General features: G+C 42.9%; 1 protein-coding gene across 12 annotated transcripts in view; it reads left to right on the top strand.

The window, feature by feature from the left end:
• Positions 1-20,436, top strand: part of TNRC6A (trinucleotide repeat containing adaptor 6A) — a 161,293-nt gene that overhangs the window by 110,444 nt on the left and 30,413 nt on the right. For 8 of the 12 annotated variants that reach the window (XM_019820779.3, XM_019820780.3, XM_019820778.3 and 5 more), the window contains 4 exons: positions 5,043-5,447; positions 14,915-17,497; positions 18,861-19,037; positions 20,055-20,230. In XM_019820779.3, coding sequence (XP_019676338.1) covers positions 5,043-5,447; positions 14,915-17,497; positions 18,861-19,037; positions 20,055-20,230 — 3,341 coding nt within the window. The remainder of the gene's footprint in view (positions 1-5,042; positions 5,448-14,914; positions 17,498-18,860; positions 19,038-20,054; positions 20,231-20,436) is intronic. The other 4 variants (XM_019820786.3, XM_023246344.2, XM_019820783.3 and 1 more) reach the window with 3 other exon arrangements.

Raw genomic sequence — 20,436 nt, 5'->3', positions numbered from 1 at the left:
ATTAATACTTACCCCTGTTTTACAGATGAGGGGAACAGAGGTACAGGTTCTTAAGTGGCTTGCCCATAGTCATACAGCTAGTAAGTTGCAGAGCCAAGATTTGAATCTAGTCAGTCTTTTGAACCTGCACTTCTTTATTCTGAAACAGTTTGTGTAGATTGATAGGACATGTTTCTTAAGGATTTTATTTTTATTTATTTATTTTTAATGTTTATTTATTTTTGAGAGAGAGCAGGGAGGGGCAGAGAGAGAGGGAAACACAGAATGCGAGCAGGCTCCAGGCTCTGAACTGTCAGCACAGAGCCCGACTCAGGGCTCTAATTCATGGACCGCCAGATCATGACCTGAGCTGAAGTTGGACGCTTAACCAGCTGAGCCACCCAGGTGCCCCTCTTGAAGATTTTATATGCACATTCCCTATAAAGTCATCTGGGCCTGGTGCTTTTTAGAGAGGTAAATCTTGGAGGACTTTTTTCAGTGTTTTTTGATGTTGTTCTAGGATCTTCTCTATAAGCTCATTTGGGTAAATTATACTTTATAGGGCAGACACTGGGCCTATAGCTTGCAAATTTGGCCCAGTGCCTATTTTTGTATTCCAAGTTTTGCTGAAACACAGTCACATCCATTCATTTATGTGTTGTCTGTGGCTGGTTTTTGTGCTACCATAGCAGAGTTGTAGTTGAAAGACTATATGGCCTATAAAATGTTTACTATCCGGCTCTTTACAGGAAAGATTTGCCAAGCCATGTTATGGAACATTGTTTACATTTTGAATTCTGTCTTTTTTAATCCCCGGCACTGTTTGTATTTCTTTTTTCTCCCCATTGTTCGGGATTACTAAAATTTTGTCAGACTTCCTGGTAACACTGTTGGGTGTTCCCTTTTCTGCTGTGCTCTTCAACGATTTAAATAGCATTAGACTTAGAGTTACATGTTTCTTAGAAGTATTCTAGTAAAAACAAAAAACACTGAATGGCAGTATTGGTCAAACTGTCTGATCCTGATGGGTGATTTCATAAATTCCTCCATTTCTTCTGTTCTAATTACTGTTTATTTTCTTGCCTTTTTCAGGGTCAGAGTTAAATCTCTCCTCCATCTTTTCGAGTTAATTATAGAGTTGAGCCTAAAGAAATATCTTCATTTTAGAAAATCATCTCATTTTTTCCTAATTTTAAAAAATCAGGTTAACTACCAGTTTATTTTTTTCATAAAGCCACACCTTGGAGTTACTGGTTTACTTTGTAAAGTCCTTGGTTTCTCCTTTTATCTCCACTAATTCCTTCTTATACTTCATTTAGTTCATTTTTTAACTTCAATAAGATGCTTTTTATTCATTTTTGTTTGTTGAAAATAGTTAAGGCTAGGAATTTTTCTTTAAGCATTGGTTTAGCCGTATCTTAAAATTTATCATGTGTTTTGTTTTCACTAGTATTTTCTTGGTAACTCTACAGTTTTGGTATTTCTTTTTCTTTTTCAGCTCAAAATTTATTTAAGGCTGTTTCATTTGCTAGTTTTGTTGTTTCTAATGTGGTTGCATTGTAATCCAGAAATGTCATCTGTATTATTTGTACTTTTTGCAATATAGTGGTGTTTTCTTCAGTACTATATTGTGTGTGTGTGTGTGTGTGTGTGTGTGTGTGTGTGTACTTTTATACTGTTTCATCGGTATTTGTCAAAAAAGGTGTTCTCTGTCCATCAAGGTAGATGGTTTTGCCTTTTTTCCCAGTTTTTCTGTCTCCACTTGATTTACATGTTTTGATACTAAGTTTTGGTATATAAAGGTTCTTTTAGCTGTTTAAGTTTTTTTAGTTGGTTTCTTTTATCAGTATGAAACGTTTTGTTTTGTTTTTTGTTTTTTTTTTCCAACGTTTTTTATTTATTTTTGGGACAGAGAGAGACAGAGCATGAACGGGGGAGGGGCAGAGAGAGAGGGAGACACAGAATCGGAAACAGGCTCCAGGCTCTGAGCCATCAGCCCAGAGCCCGACGCGGGGCTCGAACTCACGGACCGCGAGATCGTGACCTGGCTAAAGTCAGACGCTTAACCGACTGCGCCACCCAGGCGCCCCAACATCTTGTTTTTTATAATGATTTTCTGATTGAATTTTTTTAAACTGGACATTAATATTGCTTTTATTTAAATTTTGTTAGCATTTTTGGTCATATATCTGTATACTTTTCCCCCTCAACTTCCTGTATTGTCTTGTTTTAGAAGTGATTTTTGCAAAGTACATTCCTTAAAGTTTTTCTTTTCTTAAAAAAGCTAAAGAGCTTTTATTAATAAGTAAATTGAACTCATTTACATTTATTTTGATTACAGATCGTTTGGAGCTCATGCGTGGCATCTTAGTCTATATTTCATGTTAACTGCAATTCTGAAATAATTATTTTTATTGCATTTTCTGTATCTTTTGAATGGATTGAGTTTTCTTATTTGCTCATTTTTTTTCTCTTTTCAGTGGTTTGGATATTTATTGATGTAATTAACCTAAATTTTAACTGCACAGACACACTAGCCAAAAATCATGCAGTAATTATGTCTGTTACCCAGCAACCCCATCCTTACCACCCTACCTTCACGCGCAGTTAACTTCTTTACTCTTCCAGTATGCGTCATGTTTATATCTGGGATTTCACTTCAGATTATTTAGTTCAGTTTTATAATCAGTAGTTACATTGTCTTAATATTTACTGGTTTTAGTTAACTCTTCTGGCCCCAGAAATGAGGACCTATCTCGGCCTTACTTTCCCCATGACACTCGACTGAGGAGTACAGCAGCTTTCTGAATTGGAGGCAGGGATGGGGCTGCCGGGTGACAGACGGAAATACTGCTTCTGAATTCCTGGTCACTTTTGGCATAGTGTTAAGGTTCTCCTACGTTATTCACATAAATCGTTCACAAGTGTTTGCCTGTAGGTTATCTTCTAATTCCTTGAATGTATTAAAGACCATTTTCCTATTGCTGTCGCATATAAATAATGTCGTTGGGTTTTAAATTGTTACAATCTTGTCTTTTCCTTTTAGTAATACAGTGGCAGGCAAGCCTGTGTTTTAGCAGTGGATAACTGTATTACAAGGTTACATTCAGTTGCCAGATACAGTGCTGAACCTGTACTAAACATGCAAAGGTTGAGTTGGAGTTTTTGTGTTTTTTATGATTTCATAGTTATGTGTACTTTATCTTTTTTTTTTGGTTTCAGAGGTACTTTAGAATATTCTAGTGCCTTGTTTTCCTTGTGACAGAGGAATATACATTATTGCTGCTTTCTGGGAGCATTAAATTGTCTGGGAGACAAAAGTTTCATATATAAAGTAATTAGACCTAGAATGTACTTGGCTCAAATTATTAATGTGAGGCTTTTTGGTTGCCTTCAAGAATGGAAGGGATTCCAAGCAATAGATGGAATGTAATTTTGTAATTTTTTCAGTGCAGTCCTCCTGAATGACAGTTTGCTTGTATTACTTTAGAGGAATCAAAATCACATGAAAAAATAAGAGACCAGATCCCGTATTAAAGAATACTAGTATTAGTGACGTAGACAAACTCCACCAGTGGCCGGGAGATAGAAGGTGGTTAGTGAGGCCAGACCTACATGAAGGAGACTCTAGAGCTGCGAGGGGTGGGGTGGGGACGGGGGAGCAGGTAGCTGCTGGAAATGATACCGGTGACCTCTTTATCACACCATCATACGCATTGTAGGCATTTAACAAATATTTCCTGTATTTGGTCCACAGAATAGCTTTTGCTTGTGGAGTTTTTACATTGTGCTGGGTACTAGATCAACACTGCCTGTACGGGCAAGGTGAAAGACACACAGACGACCCAGTTCTAGTGGCAGCTGTTCTAATTTCAGGCCTGGAGCTCTCAACCCTTGGGCAGCATTTTCTCCGAGCATCCTCACTGGCCACATGGATACATTTCACTTTATTTGTCTGACAGTGGCATCTGTAAAGATGTGTCGAACTCTCACGGAAACGTTAAACAGCCGCAGAAGGTGGTATTGTGCCGATCATTAACAGATACCCATTGTTTGTATCGCCTTGTACTTGGTGCTCTGTAAGCAGTAACAGTTAACTCGAGGATAGCTCTGCAGGGTATAGGTGTTACCCCTTTGACGGGGGAGACCACAGGCTCAGTCACGTCTATACAGCTTGTCCAAAGACACAGCTCAGTAAAGGCAGCACTGTGATTAAAACCTGGGTCCATCCAGCACTGAAAGTTCTTATACCACGTGGCATTTATGTAGTTTAGAGACTAGGTATATCTTTACCGGCTTGAGTCCTTTCCATCAGTTTGTTTACTTATTTGATCTCTTTTAAGGGTCTAAAAAGACACTTTATAATTTCGGACTGTCCATACAGTAGACAAATGGCTATTTCTCAGCTCTGCTTAAGAGAGGTTATCTATGTTACTTCTCCCATTTTGGTTAGTTTCATAGATGTCATTCTGTTATCTTTGTATTCACTTCCCCGTTCTGAGTTTGTCCTATTTGAGACTTTATGTTTTAACAGCAAAAAATATTGTTAACTTTGTCTGTTTTTAAAGAAACTGTCAGATTGTTTGCTATCCTTTCTACCTGTTACTTGTGTTCAGTCTTTCAGAGATGAAGAATAGGAACCAAACACATTAAAAATGAGGCAGATTAAGAACAGTTTCCAGAGAATTGAGGATTCTTTTAGGATTACCAAAATTCAATTCAGCCCATTTGTTCTTGAAGCTACTGTGAGTTCTCTAGTTGCACAATCAGGTGCTTGTTCTCTGATCAGAATAATATGGGACGGAGCTGGTGAGCATGAGCTGTCCAGGCCAGGGGGTGCTGATGATGTCCATGCCCTTATTGGAGAGGTAGTTAGCAGAAGTAAAATTTGACTCTCTCCTAAGAAAACCCTAGCCTGTGTGTGAGTGAGGATATCCTCACGCACTTGAACTTTCCGTTCCTTTAGGGTTGTTTTTCTTAGTGCCTTTTTACTTAGATGGCTTACTGTGGAGGTACACTTTACTGGCTAATCTTTTCCACCCCTTTTCTTTTGTTGGGATTAGTGCCAGAACAGATAAAGCCCAGTGTAAGCCAGCCTCAGCCTGCCAACTCTAATAACGGCACTTCCACAGCAACCAGCACTAATAATAATGCCAAGCGAGCCACAGCCAACAATCCGCAGCAGCCGCAGCCGCCGCAGCAGCCGCCACAGCCGCCACAGCAGCCGCAGCAGCCGCAGCCGCAGCCGCAGCCACCACAGGCCTTGCCTCGGTATCCTCGGGAAGTACCACCACGATTTCGCCACCAGGAACACAAACAGCTTCTAAAGAGGGGTCAGCATTTTCCTGTCATAGCAGCAAACCTGGGATCTGCTGTTAAAGTGTTAAGCAGCCAGTCAGAAAGCAGTGCTTTAACAAATCAACAGCCACAAAATAACGGAGAGGTGCAGAACAGCAAAAACCAGTCAGGTGAGAGAAGGCATTTCTTACGAGACTCCCACTGTCATCATTAGCAGTGTAGCAAGTGTATACATTCATGGCTTTTGGGGGGTGTATTTGTGTTCGTCAGTGTCTGCAAATAAGAGTTCCATGCAGGGAGTTATGAATGGGGAACCCTAAAAATGTTTCCTGTAAGCTGACTGCCCATCCTGCTTTTTAAATGATTAATCACTGTCCCTCCAGGTTCTACCCATTTTAGTAAGTAGCTTATAGCTTAAATCGATAAAACTGTAGCTCAGATTGAGCACCCTCCCCCAAGGGATGTGCTAAGCAGTTATACACATTATTGCAATTAATTGTTGACAGCTCTGTGAGGCATAAGTTGTTCTTATCCTCACTTTTCAACAGAGGTAACTGGGGCACCAAGACATTAGCTAACTTGCCTAACCTCACTCCGTTACCATGTGCCATTAGAAGACTGTTGCACGTGGAAATTATATTCAGACAGCACACCCATTCAGTTATTGCCACAGATCAGCAAGGGTGGTGAGGCAGGAAGTGTATGTGATTACAGTTTTCTCAAAGCTCGGTTTGTTTCAACATGTTCCGACGGGCTCTGATGGTTTGTCCCTTCATTTTTCAAACTGTTTTTAAAGCATTTACTACAAGCCAGATAGAGACTTGAGGAGAATCAAGGTTCCCACACATGCAAACACTAGCAGATCCTGGTTATGAACAAAGTTTCTAGAGCCAAATGGACCTGACTTTTAAATCCCGGCTCTTTGGACATGTCACTTAATTGCGCTACGAGCCTGCCTCTCATCCGAGCAGCCTTTACTAACCATCCCGGCAAGAGTTACTCTCTCTCTCTCTCTCTCTCTCTCTCTCTCTCTCTCTCTGTGCTGTCCTGTGTACACCAGGAACTCCTCTGCACGCCATGTTACCATGTCTCCCAGCTAATGAGGGGCAGAGCTCAAGTTCCAGCTCCAGAGCTGTGCTCCTGACAGCCGTGCTGTATTTGGGCACCATACTGCACGGTGGTGGGGAAGGAGGAAGAGGACCCAGATGGGATCTTTCTGGCATAGGTGATCAGAGCAGCACATTAGTATTGGAAAGGATGCAAACGTAAATTACTACCGTCCCTCCCCCCACACCCCAGCCACTTAACTCCCTTGTGTGGGCTTGCCCAATCACTTAACTTACTTGGACCTTCTCCTTATCTGTTAGTACGGACATTAATGCCCAACCTATATGGTTGCTTTGAGGATTAAACCGTGCGATGTGTTTTAAGCATGTAGCTTGGCGCCTAATGTTTAGGTGCTGAATGAATTATCTTCCCCAAAACTTTTACAGAAGAACTTGTACTTTTCAGGAAGAAGAGTCTGGTTTAGACATTATATATGATGCCAAGCAGTTAATTTGGTGTGAAGTTCATCTGAGAAATCAGATTGGGAACAGATGTATTGAGTCATCAGCATGTTTTCTAAAAGTGTGGTTGAAACCTTAGGAGAGGCTACTCACACAACACGTGCTCGAGTACCTACACACCAAACTGGTGGCATCGGAGTTCACAAAACAAACAGGGAAGTGGGCCAGTAAATTTAGAAAATGGTATAATGTCGAATACGCTTTTTCAGTTTGGGAAATGAAAGAACAAAGGTGTTTTTGAAATGGACCAATAGGAGTGTAAGTGTTTTTCTCAAAAGTGGGTAGTGGTCAGAAATCCCCAAGTATGACAGATGTGCATTCAGATGAAAAGAAGGCCTATGTGAGCATAGGAAGAAATCTTCAACAGAGGCTGAAAAGGAAAAGTATCCTGCGTGTTTCTCCAAGGACTTTCCGAGGGGGCACTGCGTTAATGTGGAGGTGGAGCCGGAAGCCAGGAGGGTGCGGCAGTCGGCAGTCTGGCTGAGCCCGGAGGCTTGTGAATGACAAAGGCAGAGTGCTCTGCAGAGAAACCAGACTTGTGCTTTTATCTGTTTTGAAAACATTTGGGAACCCCCCTTACCAGCATATGTCACATGTTTACATTAAAACATCTTTGTAGGCGCTACTCGGAGTAGGAGCAACTTTAGCCACGTAAGAGACCACCGGGTGTCTGTGAGCCAGGGAAGCCGCCTGAGACTGTCAGGCCTGCCCTGGCCTCTGAGGGGTATTTACAACAGTAATGACTGACCTTTAGCGGGTGTTCGCTACGATGCACACACCTCACGAACACATTTAAGCCTCATTTTACAGATTCGAGCTTAGGCTAGTGATCAGTGAGGAGCGGCGTAGCCTATGTTATAAACAGCTTGAGCAGTAGTCCACAGACACAAAAGCTGTGGTATCGTGAACCGCATGCAGTTCAGAATTGTACGAACATGATCTTAACTTTTAATTTTTGTATCCGTGTTTGACATTTTTGTTTCCCGAACAGATGCAGTTAATGGAGATGATTTGACATGTTAATCAGTACATACAATAAATACGCAGCTATTTGCTTAAAGTTTTCATGATAAAAGTGAGGAGTGCTGGATACACCTCCCTTGTCCTCACAGAACTCATTTCTCATTTATTCAGTGCAGTCAGGGAGCAGGGGTCTCACCTAGATGAGAACAGGTACTTCGTGAATCAGAGGTCACAAGCTCAGCCCCATCGTGGGCCTAGCAAGTAAGCGAAGTAGAAGATAAGAAAGAGTGATGGGAACTGGGGCAACTGTACTGAGTTTTGTACCCTTCCGAAATACCCGTGCCAGCCTTTATAACCCTGCTGCGCTGGTCAAACCAGACTGCTCTGCGTGCCCAGCTTCCCATTTGTGGCCGGGCCTCAAACACGCATGATGCTTTCAGTCCATGCCAAGGGACTTAGAGCCTTCGGGTATCGGGCTTTGCTGCTGCCCAAATAACACTTCAGTTTGGGGGACCTAGAGGCCTTTAGGTAATAAAGGATCTGGGCGGCGCTGATGCACCTAACAGGGCTGGCAGCAGTATTGTTCTTACGGGGCCAAAGTGTTCCGACCCACGTTTTATTATCCAGCTGACAAAGAGCTAAACGGATAGAGAAACAAATCCCCGTGTACCCTGCACCCAGATCCAGCGGTTGTTAGTAGTTTCCCACCTTGACTTCACATACACACCTCCTTCCCTCACCTTCCTCCTTGCCTTCACGTGTACACTTCCCCATCATGTGTACATACGTATGCACACACGTGCAAATTCATTACACTTCACCTTTAATACTGCTACAGGAAGTTCCCCAAGAATAAGGATCGTCTCCTGTGCAACCATGATGCCACGATCCACCCCTGCGCAAAGAGGGGACATGTTCAGTATCTTGTAATATGTAGTTCGTGTTCACAGTTCCACTGGTTCTTCCAAGAATGCCATTTTGTTTGTTTATGGTAGGATATCATTTATATAAAATATAAAGCCTGCAAAACAACATTCTGTATTGCTTAGAGATTAGTTCAGATACAGCATTTTGAGTGGTTACCCTCGGTGTCTCACTGGGGAAGGGAGGAGATGTGGTCAGAGAAGGGTGCACAGGACTTTTTTGTATTAGTTATTTCTCACGGGGAGGGGCATGTGGGTATTGTCTGCATTACTTTTCATAGCCTTTACTACGTTTGAATTTTTTTTTTTTTAAAGAAATCTCAAGGTCATTTGAGCTATCATGGGGAATGACCAAGAAATGGGGCTGTTTTAATGAAAAAGAGAATGTTAAGGTTTCCAGAGATGTTTCAAGATGAAAATATTGTCCATCCACCTGTGCTCTTTACTGCCTTTTCAGTGTGGTTCATGTCCTTGCTGTCCCGGAGCTTCTGCTTTTTGCTCTCTATTCGCACCTCTTCGCCCTTAGTCTATAAACCTGGTTAAGCTTGTATCGTCTTTTTAAGAAAAATTTAAACTCCCAGTCTCCTGAGGAATCACAGAATTTCTCTCCTCCACCGTCTCGCAGAGTGGTCTATATTTGTACTCTCTGATACATCACTTCAGTCCTCTGTAGTCTGGCTCCTGCTCACTTGACTAAAATAGCTCTTCCTAAGGTCACTGATCTTCTGAACGACAAATCCAGACTAACTTATTTTTAGTTTTAGTTGTGGCAAAAAACAGGCTTTTCCGTTTTTATCTTAATAGACACCTACATTTTTATTGTTGATCGCGCCCTCCTCCTGAAAGCTCTTGCATTCTTTCCCTTTTCTTTGACCAGTTTTCAGGTTTTATTCCCCACCATGGCTTTGCTTCAGATCTCTCCCCAGTTTTAGGTTCATGTCCTCTGGATGTCTTCAGCTGATGTGAGGCCCCTCAAACCCCACACGTCCAAAATGGAACTTCTCATCCGGCCACATTCCAGTGTCTCTTTCTGGGTTCCATTGCTCAGAAGGTTGGCATCCCCATCATCCAGCACCAGTCATCTAGAAATCTTAAACTCATGTCTCACGGGCCACTGGTTGTCCAGGTCCTGCTGGTTCATCTCCCACATGTCTCAGCTTTTCTCTCCCGGGGATGGACATCACCACTGGCCCCATCGAGGCACTCACCATCTGGTCTGGAGCAGCACCCCTGAGATTGTCTTTTATGGTTGTCTCCCAGCAGCCTCACCTCGTGTCTCAAACCAGAAACCAGCCATGATCCGTGCATCACATTTGGTTGGTAGTATTGCTTTTGTCTTCTTTAATCTAGAAGAGGATGGCTTGCAGCCCATTCCAGTCAAGTTTTACTGGAAGACTGCCACGCCACTCATGTCCACATTGTTTTTATGCCTGCTTCCAGGCCACAGTGGCAGAGTGGTTGCCACAGAGACCATCTGACTGGCAAGACTTAAAATATTCACTAATCGGACCCTCATGGGAAAAGTTTTCCCAGCCCCTGGACTAGAGGCCAGAATAACTGAAAGAAACGTTCTAGACTCTGTCCCTTGAGTGCTGTTTGAAATTGTGCATGTCAGCCTCTCATATTCCCAGTGATACTGCATCATCCTTCCCAGAAATACTATGACACCGAAGTACTATTTACTTCTGAAGGACTTTGTCCTCTGGTGAGAATGAAGTCTTTAAGGCAGAAAGCACATGTTTAACTGTTAAATCTGTTATATGCTATATATTTAATAAGAAAAGTAAATGAACTTTCTTGAATCTAAATTCTTCCTGAGCAGATTATACTGTTAATTTACAAATCACTTGAATTATAGCCAGTCTGTGCTCTGCCTGCACACGCCCGCTTTGATCTTTGTGCAGAGGCTCTAGGAAGTGACACCTTTCTTCTTGAGATGTGATGCTAGAGCTGCCCCCAGCACCCTTGAGAGACTAGGAGCCGGTGGTAGTTTGCATTTCCAGTGTTCTGCAGTTAAAGCACAGTCATACGGATCTTGGTTTGCCCACATCATTGCCGTGTGTACAGATTTGTGTTTTGCACCACACTTAGTAAAACTCCACTGTCCCCTTTCCTCACGCCAAGACGGGGTTTCACAGTCTCGCTGTTGCTTGCTGTTTCCTGGAAAAACTTAACAGGATTGTTAATAAGGTTCCTCTGGGTTTATCCTCTGGATCATTTGTGATGATGGGTTTTGGTTTCCTTATCTGTAAGGGAAACATACTAAAAATTTGACCTCTCCCAATTCTGAAATAATCTCAGTCTCTGAAATGTTTTAGTTGCAATCGCCGAGGAACCCTCTTCTTTTTACACCTTAATTAGACGAGGATCTCCCCACCTCTGTCTAAACTGCACGTTTTTCATAACCAAAAGGTCCTTGGTAAACAGTTTTCAAAATACTCTTTTAGGTTTTTTTGAAAGTATCAAATAGTTTTCAGATTAAAAATGGAATTTTAGCTAATAAGTGCTGATGGATCTCTACTTTTCCTAAAATACATAGAAATATATAGCAAAAGACACATTTAGACCACCACCACCTCCAAACCAGCTCATGACTAGATTCTGAGAAATTTTTACTAACATTAAAGGTGATAGAATTTGGTTTGCAAAATGTATCATGCTGTTTGCTGGGGGGTTTTTTTGTTTGTTTGCTTGCTGCTTTTGATGTATTTTGACATAAAAACGCTTCGCATTTGGGGCAAGTAGTCAGGTCTAGGTCCTTTGTTTTGTGGGTTTTTTGTTTTTTTGTTGTTTTGTTGTTTTGTTTTTTTTTACTTTTTTATGTATAAAAAATTCTCATTCACTGGTGACTTCATGGTTTCATCTTTTAACACAATCATGAAATTATTTTTGACAAAATTTGTCTCATTTCAAGAAATCTTTTTAAAGTATTGGATATTCCTTTTCTCCTGTTGATTTAAAATGCTAACATTTCACAAATGCTTGGATCTGTTTCTGGTTTGCTTTTACTGTTCGGTTAAAGCTTCGACACTCGGGCAGTGCAGCACTGGCTAGCTGTTGCATGATCATGCGGTTCCCCCCGCCCTCTCCCACTCCTGAGATTTTTTTTGGAATTCTCTTATGTTCTACATGAATCTTTAAGTCACTTAAACCAAGTTACAGACTCCTGTTGGCAATTTCTTTTAATTGAATTAAACTTTAAGAAAGAATATTATTATTATCTTCTTATTCAGGAACAAGTTTCTGTATTTAATCACGTTGTCTTCTGTGGCCTGCAATCAAATGTAACCATAAATGACTAAATATTTTTGTTAGCTTCATTCCAAGCTGCTTTATAGTTTCTGTGGCTGTTGCAGTTAGGATCCTTTTTCAATCACATTTTCTCATTGACTATTTCGGGTGTATAGGAAAACCATTGCTTTTACATGTTAACCTGCTTTGTTTCCTGTCTGCTCTCCTTACCTTTTTTCTGGATCGTCTTCCAGCACAAGGCTGCGTATTAGTGTTGACGACACCTGTCCTCCCTTTTTCCTGTCGTTCTGGGAATGCTTTTGCTGTTTAAGTGTTAAATTCCAGGTCTGTTCATTTATTTTCAGCTTAGGTAGTTTTGTCTAACATTCTTGATCTTATTTACTTACTCCTGCTATTTGGAAGTGGCAAGAAAACACGTGCTTGTAGAAAAACAAAGAATGGAAACAACTACTTTTGCTCTAGCCTTTGAGATGATGAGGGTGGTGGTGGTGGTGGTGGTGGTGGTGGTGGTGGCAGCTTGATTATTCAGATTTGGAGATGTGGATGGATTTGGGGCTTGGCAGTGTTTAGGATTTGCCACGCTCAGGAAGCAAGCAAGGATAAATCTTAGGTTTTAGGAAACTTACTGAGATGAAGAAAAGCAATAAAGAAGCGGGAACTTTTTTCCCCCTTTGAGAGGAAGTGCCTGTGGGGGAATAATTCAGGAATTAGCATTCTTTGTGAGTTATGTAGAGATTTAAAGTAAGCAGGTTGTTGTATGCTTTCCAGTTTTGTTCTTCCTGAGATAGACGTGATGGAGTGAAAAATGTGCTTTGGAGACGGGACTGAAAAATCCCAGTAATCGTCACTATATATTAATTAGTGATAGTAACCGCCCTCATTTATTAAGTACCTACTCTGGATCAGGTATGGTTCAAAGCACTTTTAATTATTAACCACTCAATCTTCCAGCTATTTGTGATGGGTATTATTATCGTCCCTGCTTTACAGATGAGGAAACTAATTTGCAGGAAGACGGAGCCTCTTGCCTGTGATCACACAGCTAGTAAATGGCAGGGCAGCTTTTAAGTCCAAGCAGTCTGGCAACAGAGCTGTGCTCTTACTCACTGTACCCAGTTGGCACTCCGTGGAGCAGTTACTCGAAGCTGGTGTTGAACTAAATACTTCACACAGGACAGTGTAGCTCCCGGCTGGGTGGCGTGGTACTGTTTGTGTCCCCAGTCTGCAGACTTGGTCATACAGCTGCTGCATAGAGCCCGGACTTGAACTCACTCTGTGTCTCTAGAGTTCCAGCCGTGTTGTTATTAGCCACCTAGTTTTTTTTACCCAAGTGCTGAATCCGCTCTTCCTCACGTGTGCTATAACTTACCCTCTGGGCCTCGATTTCCCCATCTACAAAGTTGAAGGTAATAGCTGTGCTCTCTAGGGTCGTTCCAAGGAGTCAGTGACAAAAATGCATAGAAAACACATGACCCGTGGTACTGAATGATGTTGCCGGCGGTGCAGGTGCTAGTCCGTGTATTGGCTTGTTTTTGCCCAATGAGACAGACTGTTCGGTGTCTTGTGTTTTGTGACAAAAATCCTTCTCACAGGCAATGAAAGATGGCAAACTTGATTTGGCAGCTGAAAAAACCTGACTCTCAAACAGGGAGCGGAGACCAGAGTCTCTCATAGAACTTTAAATTTCATGTATTTAGTGAATTATATACATGCTTTTGGTTTCTCTTTAGTCCTTTTTTCTGCTACTCTTTTCTAGCTCATAATGTTTTGCTGCTTGGAGGTTGTGCTTTGAGACAAAATGATACCAGGTGAACCTGGTTTTCCACGTTAGCAACATCCTGATAGTGAGTTATATTTGTTTTCTAGGCCTCCAGCCCCTGGCGGTTGGCTCATTGGGTCTGGGATATGACTTGAACCCGTGGGTTATTTAGAAGCACCACATAGGATTCTGATTACCATTCTAGTCGAGAACTACAACATAAGCGACCCCCTAAAGGCAGTCTAAATGCAGACCTCTTATGCAGGTTAGCATCTCTGAGAAACTTCTAACTACCAGATCCTTACGCCGAATGAGAGTAATGAATCTGGGAAGGTATTGGAAACATGAGAACTGCCTGCCCCCTACCTGCGGCAAAATAACTAGATGATGAGATACAGCGGTGAGGCCAAGAGTATAGGATTATATGACTGTTCGGTCGTTAATAGTGTCCAGTGTCTGCCCTTGATTTTTTAATCATCGCAATTCTGTGATCTTCTAAAAAAACATGGCTGTGAAAGTAAATTAAATTTTTATGAAGGGGAATGGAACTAAAATAATGCTGACTTGTGTGCAGTATTTCAGGTTGAGTATAAACACTAATGAAATGGAAATATAATGGAAAAGACTTTGTAATTTTTATAAGCATGTTATAATACCCAAAAACAGTTGTGTGGAAAAGCTGTTCTAAGAAAGGGAAGACAAGAAGGCATTTCTAGTATATTTCTAATACATTTAATCAAGTTTGTCTGTTTGTCCTTACCCATCTACTTTCCAACCCCTTCTTTCTCATGTCAGGCCTCTAGGCCTGGGTTGCCTCATTATGCTAATACGTTTACTATCACCTAGTCCTTCCTGACACCAAAATTCTTTTCTTTGCTGATAAGGTAACAGTTTGTTCATTCAGCAGATATTTATTGAGAGGGGCTCTTATGTTCCAGGTGCTGCTTTAGGCTTATAGGATAACATCAGTGAACAAAGCAGCAAAATACCCTTCCCGTGTGGGATTAACAACTGGATGAGAAACGTTGGCGGCTGGCATATACCCAGTGCCTTTGTAACCATACTGCCAAGTATCGTATTTGTCAGTATTGCGGAACCACATACATTTATAACGTACTTATCATTTTCTCAGACCCTTCCTAAGTGTTTTTTGTACTTCTCCTTTACTCTAGATCTAAACCACAATACTTCAGGATCCCATTATGAAAATTCGCAGCGGGGACCTGTGTCTTCTCCGAGTGACTCTAGCACAAATTGTAAGAATGCTGTTGTGAACGACTCCCCTGAGAAAGAAGTATGGCCCTCAGTCCCTGGCAGTGATCCAGAGTTGGCTTCAGAATGTATGGATGCTGATTCTGTCTCCAGTTCTGAATCAGAGAGAAACATCACTATCATGGCTTCAGGGAACACAGGTGGTGAAAAAGATGGCCTTCGGAATAGCACTGGACTTGGTTCCCAAAACAAGTTTGTGGTTGGTAGCAGCAGCAATAATGTGGGCCATGGAGGTAGTACTGGGCCATGGGGTTTTTCCCATGGAGCCATAATAAGCACATGTCAGGTCTCTGTGGATGCTCCTGAAAGCAAATCAGAAAGTAGCAACAATAGAATGAATGCTTGGGGCACTGTAAGTTCTTCATCAAATGGAGGGTTAAATCCAAGCACTTTGAATCCAGCTAGCAACCATGGTGCCTGGCCAGTATTAGAAAACAACGGACTTGCCCTAAAAGGGCCTGTAGGGAGCGGTAGTTCCGGCATCAATATTCAGTGCAGTACCATAGGCCAGATGCCTAACAATCAGAGTATTAACTCTAAAGTGGGTGGTTCTGCCACCCATGGTACCTGGGGAAGCCTTCAGGAAACTTGTGAATCTGAAGTAAGTGGTACACAGAAGGTTTCATTCAGTGGTCAACCTCAGAATATTACCACTGAAATGACTGGACCAAATAACACTACTAACTTTATGACCTCTAGTTTACCAAACTCCGGTTCAGTACAGAATAATGAACTGCCTAGTAATACAGGGGCCTGGCGTGTGAGCACAATGAATCCTCCTCAGATACAGGCTCCGTCAGTTATGAATGGCACTTCCCTTTCTCACCTTAGCAATGGAGAGTCAAAAAGTGGAGGCTCTTACGGTACTACGTGGGGTGCCTATGGTTCTAATTACTCTGGAGACAAATGTTCGAGCCCTAACGGCCAAGCTAATGGTGACACTGTGAATGCAACTCTAATGCAGCCTGGCATGAATGGGCCTGTGGGCACTAACTTTCAAGTTAACGCAAATAAAGGAGGAGGCGTGTGGGAGTCCGGGGCAGCGGGTTCCCAGAGTGCGTCATGGGGAAGCGGGAATGGCGCCAGTTCTGGAGGAAGTCGAAGAGGGTGGGGAGCTCCCGCACAAAACACTGGCACTAATCTACCCGGCGCGGAGTGGAGCAAACTGCCTAGCAATCAGCATTCCAATGACAGTGCAAACGGCAATGGTAAGAAGTTTACAAACGGATGGAAATCTACTGAGGAAGAGGATCAGGGTGCTGCCACATCCCAGACAAACGAGCAGAACAGCGTGTGGGCCAAAACAGGAGGAACAGTGGAGAGTGAAGGTAGTACAGAAAGCACTGGACGCCTCGAGGAAAAAGCAACTGGGGAAAGTCAGAGTAGAGATAGGAGGAAAATTGATCAGCACACATTACTCCAAAGCATCGTGAACAGGACTGACTTGGATCCACGTGTCCTCTCCAACTCTGGTTGGGGACAGACTCCGATTAAGCAGAATACTGCCTGGGACACCGAAACTTCACCTAGAGGGGAAAGAAAGACTGACAATGGGACAGAGGCCTGGGGAAGCTCTGCCACACAGACTTTTAACTCAGGGGCGTGTGTAGATAAGACTAGCCCTACTAGTAACGATACCTCATCTGTATCGGGGTGGGGAGATCCCAAACCTGCTCTGCGGTGGGGAGATTCCAAAGGCTCGAACTGCCAGGGGGGATGGGAAGATGATTCTGCTGCTACAGGAACGGTCAAGAGCAATCAGTGGGGGAACTGCAAAGAAGAGAAGTCCACGTGGAATGATTCGCAAAAGAGCAAACAGGGATGGGGTGACGGGCAAAAATCAAACCAAGGGTGGGCCGTGTCCACCAGCGATAACTGGGGAGAAACTTCGAGGAGTAACCATTGGGGTGAGGCTAACAAGAAATCTAGCTCAGGAGGTAGTGACAGTGACCGGTCCGTTTCCGGTTGGAACGAACTTGGTAAAACTAGTTCTTTTACTTGGGGAAATAACATAAATCCAAATAATTCATCAGGATGGGATGAATCTTCTAAACCTAATCCTTCCCAGGGATGGGGAGATCCTCCAAAGTCTAATCAGTCTCTAGGTTGGGGAGATTCGTCGAAGCCAGTCGGTTCTCCAGACTGGAACAAGCCACAAGACCTTGTCGGATCCTGGGGGATCCCGCCAGCTACAGGCAAACCTCCCGGTACAGGCTGGCTGGGAGGACCTATACCAGCCCCGACAAAGGAAGAAGAGCCCACAGGCTGGGAGGAACCATCCCCGGAATCCATACGTCGCAAAATGGAGATTGATGACGGAACTTCGGCTTGGGGAGACCCAAGCAAGTACAACTACAAAAATGTGAACATGTGGAACAGAAACGTCCCGAACGGCAGCGGCCGTTCAGACCAGCAAGCACAGGTCCAGCAGCTGCTCCCGTCTGCAAGTGCCATCTCCAGCAAAGAGGCGGGCGGCGGCTCCGGTAAGTTTCCACCGGGTCGAGTCTGGTGGTGTCACACAGCACCCCCCAGGACTGCAGTAGCCTCGTTTCCGTTTACCGCTGCTGTTAAGATCTGTTTCACAGAGTAGTTGGATGTGCACGCAAGGGGCTTTTCTGCTCTAATGCAGGAGAAGCTTCTAGGGAAGATGGCGACAGGCAAGGTGTGTAACATGAGGGAGCGGAGCTCTGCCGGTGGCCGCGCTGGTTGTGACCCTCACGCGCTCCATTCTCTGTTAGGAAGGCTTCAGAAGGCAGAGTCGGAAAAGTGGTGTCGAGTGGGAATGCCGTACATTTCCCACTTCTCCGGAGCCTAGCCGTCACTTCTTGGTTTTGTTATCTGACTACAGTAGTCCCAGAAATACAGCAAGCATCCAACTATAATACTCTAAACACCAGGTGCTGTATTTGGCCTTCAAAGACATTTATTTAAGGAGGCCTGAAATCCAAGTCTGTTAGACACACAGTGTGTATGTGTGCTTAACACATTTGATAATACTTTTCTGGTGGTATGTTCCACTTTCCTCCCATAACAAGGAACTGATTCCCATCTCTGCAGATTATCTTGACAATGAGGTTTTCATTAAGTGTCACTGGAATGCATTGTCTTTGTTAATGGAGGTTTTATTGAATAATAATCCCACCGGACGTAGCGATAGCAGTGTTTTCATAAACTAACCTCTCAGCATCTAATTAGTCTCCCAAGTAGAGCTTATTGTATTAATTTGAATTTAATTCTTAGAAGAAACAGGTGCGTATCTGAGGGAAAGGCTGTTTTGGTTCTTTTAAACAATGTTGATGGGTTTGCTTTGGGCAACTTAACACTTCAGAATTTTTAAGAAGCATTGTCCAGCAGGTATAAAAATCGGATGCCTACCTTTTGTTAGTCTGGCAGTTCATTTTTGTTTATCCCAGAACAGTGATGTTGAAAGGTTGCCCTTAGGGTATAAATTTCATCCACACGCTGTTACGCGGCTTGATCACCCGCTTGAATTCACTAGGTTTGGCTCAGAGTGACTTGACTTTCCCAGGAATTAAGTTCGTCTTCGAAGGAAGATAACTTGCCATAATCGGGGTTATTGGAAGCAGTCTGCTCTACACCCAGAGGGCAGTTAGGAAAGAAGAGGTGGAAAAAGTCACATCACTGGCTAAACTATCATAATGGGAAATGACTTATCATCTTTGCATAAAACAGATGCCATCTGTTTTTGCGCATCACAGCATCATTATTAGATACGTGAATGTGAAGGTCTTCATCTTTTGTTCCCTAAAGTATTCCTTGCTGCCCCTTATTCCACCGCCCCACCCTACCATGTGCTGATGACTTCTTTTCCCACACTTTCTAAAGGCTGGGGTGAGCCCTGGGGGGAGCCTTCTACTCCAGCCACAACTGTGGATAATGGTACTTCAGCATGGGGTAAACCCATAGACAGTGGTCCCAGCTGGGGGGAGCCCGTTGCTGCGGCATCCAGCACGTCCACGTGGGGCTCCAGCTCTGTTGGTCCTCAAGCGTTAAGCAAATCTGGTAAGTTGTTGATAATTCCTGGTAGCTATTTTGTCACAGTGGTGATCGGTCATTGACTAGGACTGTAAATAATCAGATAATGTTTATATTGTAAATGTATTCCTGTATTATCATACTGGATGATTTCACTGGCTCTTTGAATTCGTAACTTGGTTTGCTCTTTTATCATTGTGAATTTTCTTACCTTTCCTTAGAACTGTGCTAACTATTAAGGATTTGCATATACTTCACCAAATCTAAATTACATTTTACCAAATAAGATTATCTAGTAACGGTCAAGCAACTTTTATGCTGTCCGGCATGAGTGACTGAATAGTCATGTAGACGCATATCCAAAATGTCCGGCTGAGGTTTCAGATAATTCCCTGAATATTATATGTAAAATGAACAAAGTTCAAGAAGGACCCCTGTTGTTTAGATGAACACGGTCACTGTCCCATAAGTTGTGTGGGGGGCACCCCGTAGGACTTCCAAAGGCTGAGTGTAGAGATGAGATACTTTCTGCTTATGATTTGCAATACTTTTTGGCCGTGCTCGTTGAAAATGTATTTCAAAATGAATTCTTTTCAATTTTTTCTATCCTCTGCCCTGTGCGCAGCCATGCAGAATGTTAAGGGTGAACAAGAAGGCTACCATTGTTCCATCTTAGGTACCTTCTGTTTGTGAAAGCATGGGAGATGTTTCATTGAAATTTTTAATTAAAAAAAATTCTCAGGCTTAGGCGTGCCTGGCTGGCTCAGTCAGTAGAGCATGCGACTCTTGATCTCGGGGTCGTGGGTTTGGGCCCCATGTTGGGTGTAGAGATTACTTATAAAAAGAAAAAAAAATTCTTGCCTAATGGAACTTTCAACTCAGTATAAAACATACACTTCTGCCCTGTAGATTTGGGAAGGGAAGTAAAAGCGGGGTTTTTTTAGGTACCCCCGTCTCGCCCCACCCTGTTAATGAGTTCTCATCCTCTAGAAAGAATTGTTTGATTACAGCATGTTTCTCTTTGTATCACAAATCCACAATCAGGGCCAAAATCTATGCAAGATGGCTGGTGTGGTGATGATATGCCATTGCCTGGAAATCGCCCCACTGGCTGGGAAGAGGAAGAGGATGTAGAGATTGGAATGTGGAATAGTAATTCATCTCAAGAGCTTAACTCATCTTTAAATTGGCCACCATATACAAAGAAAATGTCATCGAAGGTAAACATTTCAAGGGCACAGCCCTTGAAACTTTGAATTCCAAAGGTAGTCTACCCTCAGAAAAAATTGCTGTCCTGCCTGCCCATTTATGGCGACCAATACAGTCTAGGCAGTCCCCAATTTAGGTGTAGCCTCGTGTACGGGCAGCCACCTAGAAAACCGTAAGACCACAGGAACTTCCTTTCTCCCCACTGCTACAGCTTGGG

Source organism: Felis catus, chromosome E3 (assembly GCF_018350175.1).
Source record: "Felis catus isolate Fca126 chromosome E3, F.catus_Fca126_mat1.0, whole genome shotgun sequence".
In the NCBI taxonomy this organism is placed as follows: domain Eukaryota; kingdom Metazoa; phylum Chordata; class Mammalia; order Carnivora; family Felidae; genus Felis; species Felis catus.
This window is presented reverse-complemented; position numbering and strand designations above follow the sequence as displayed.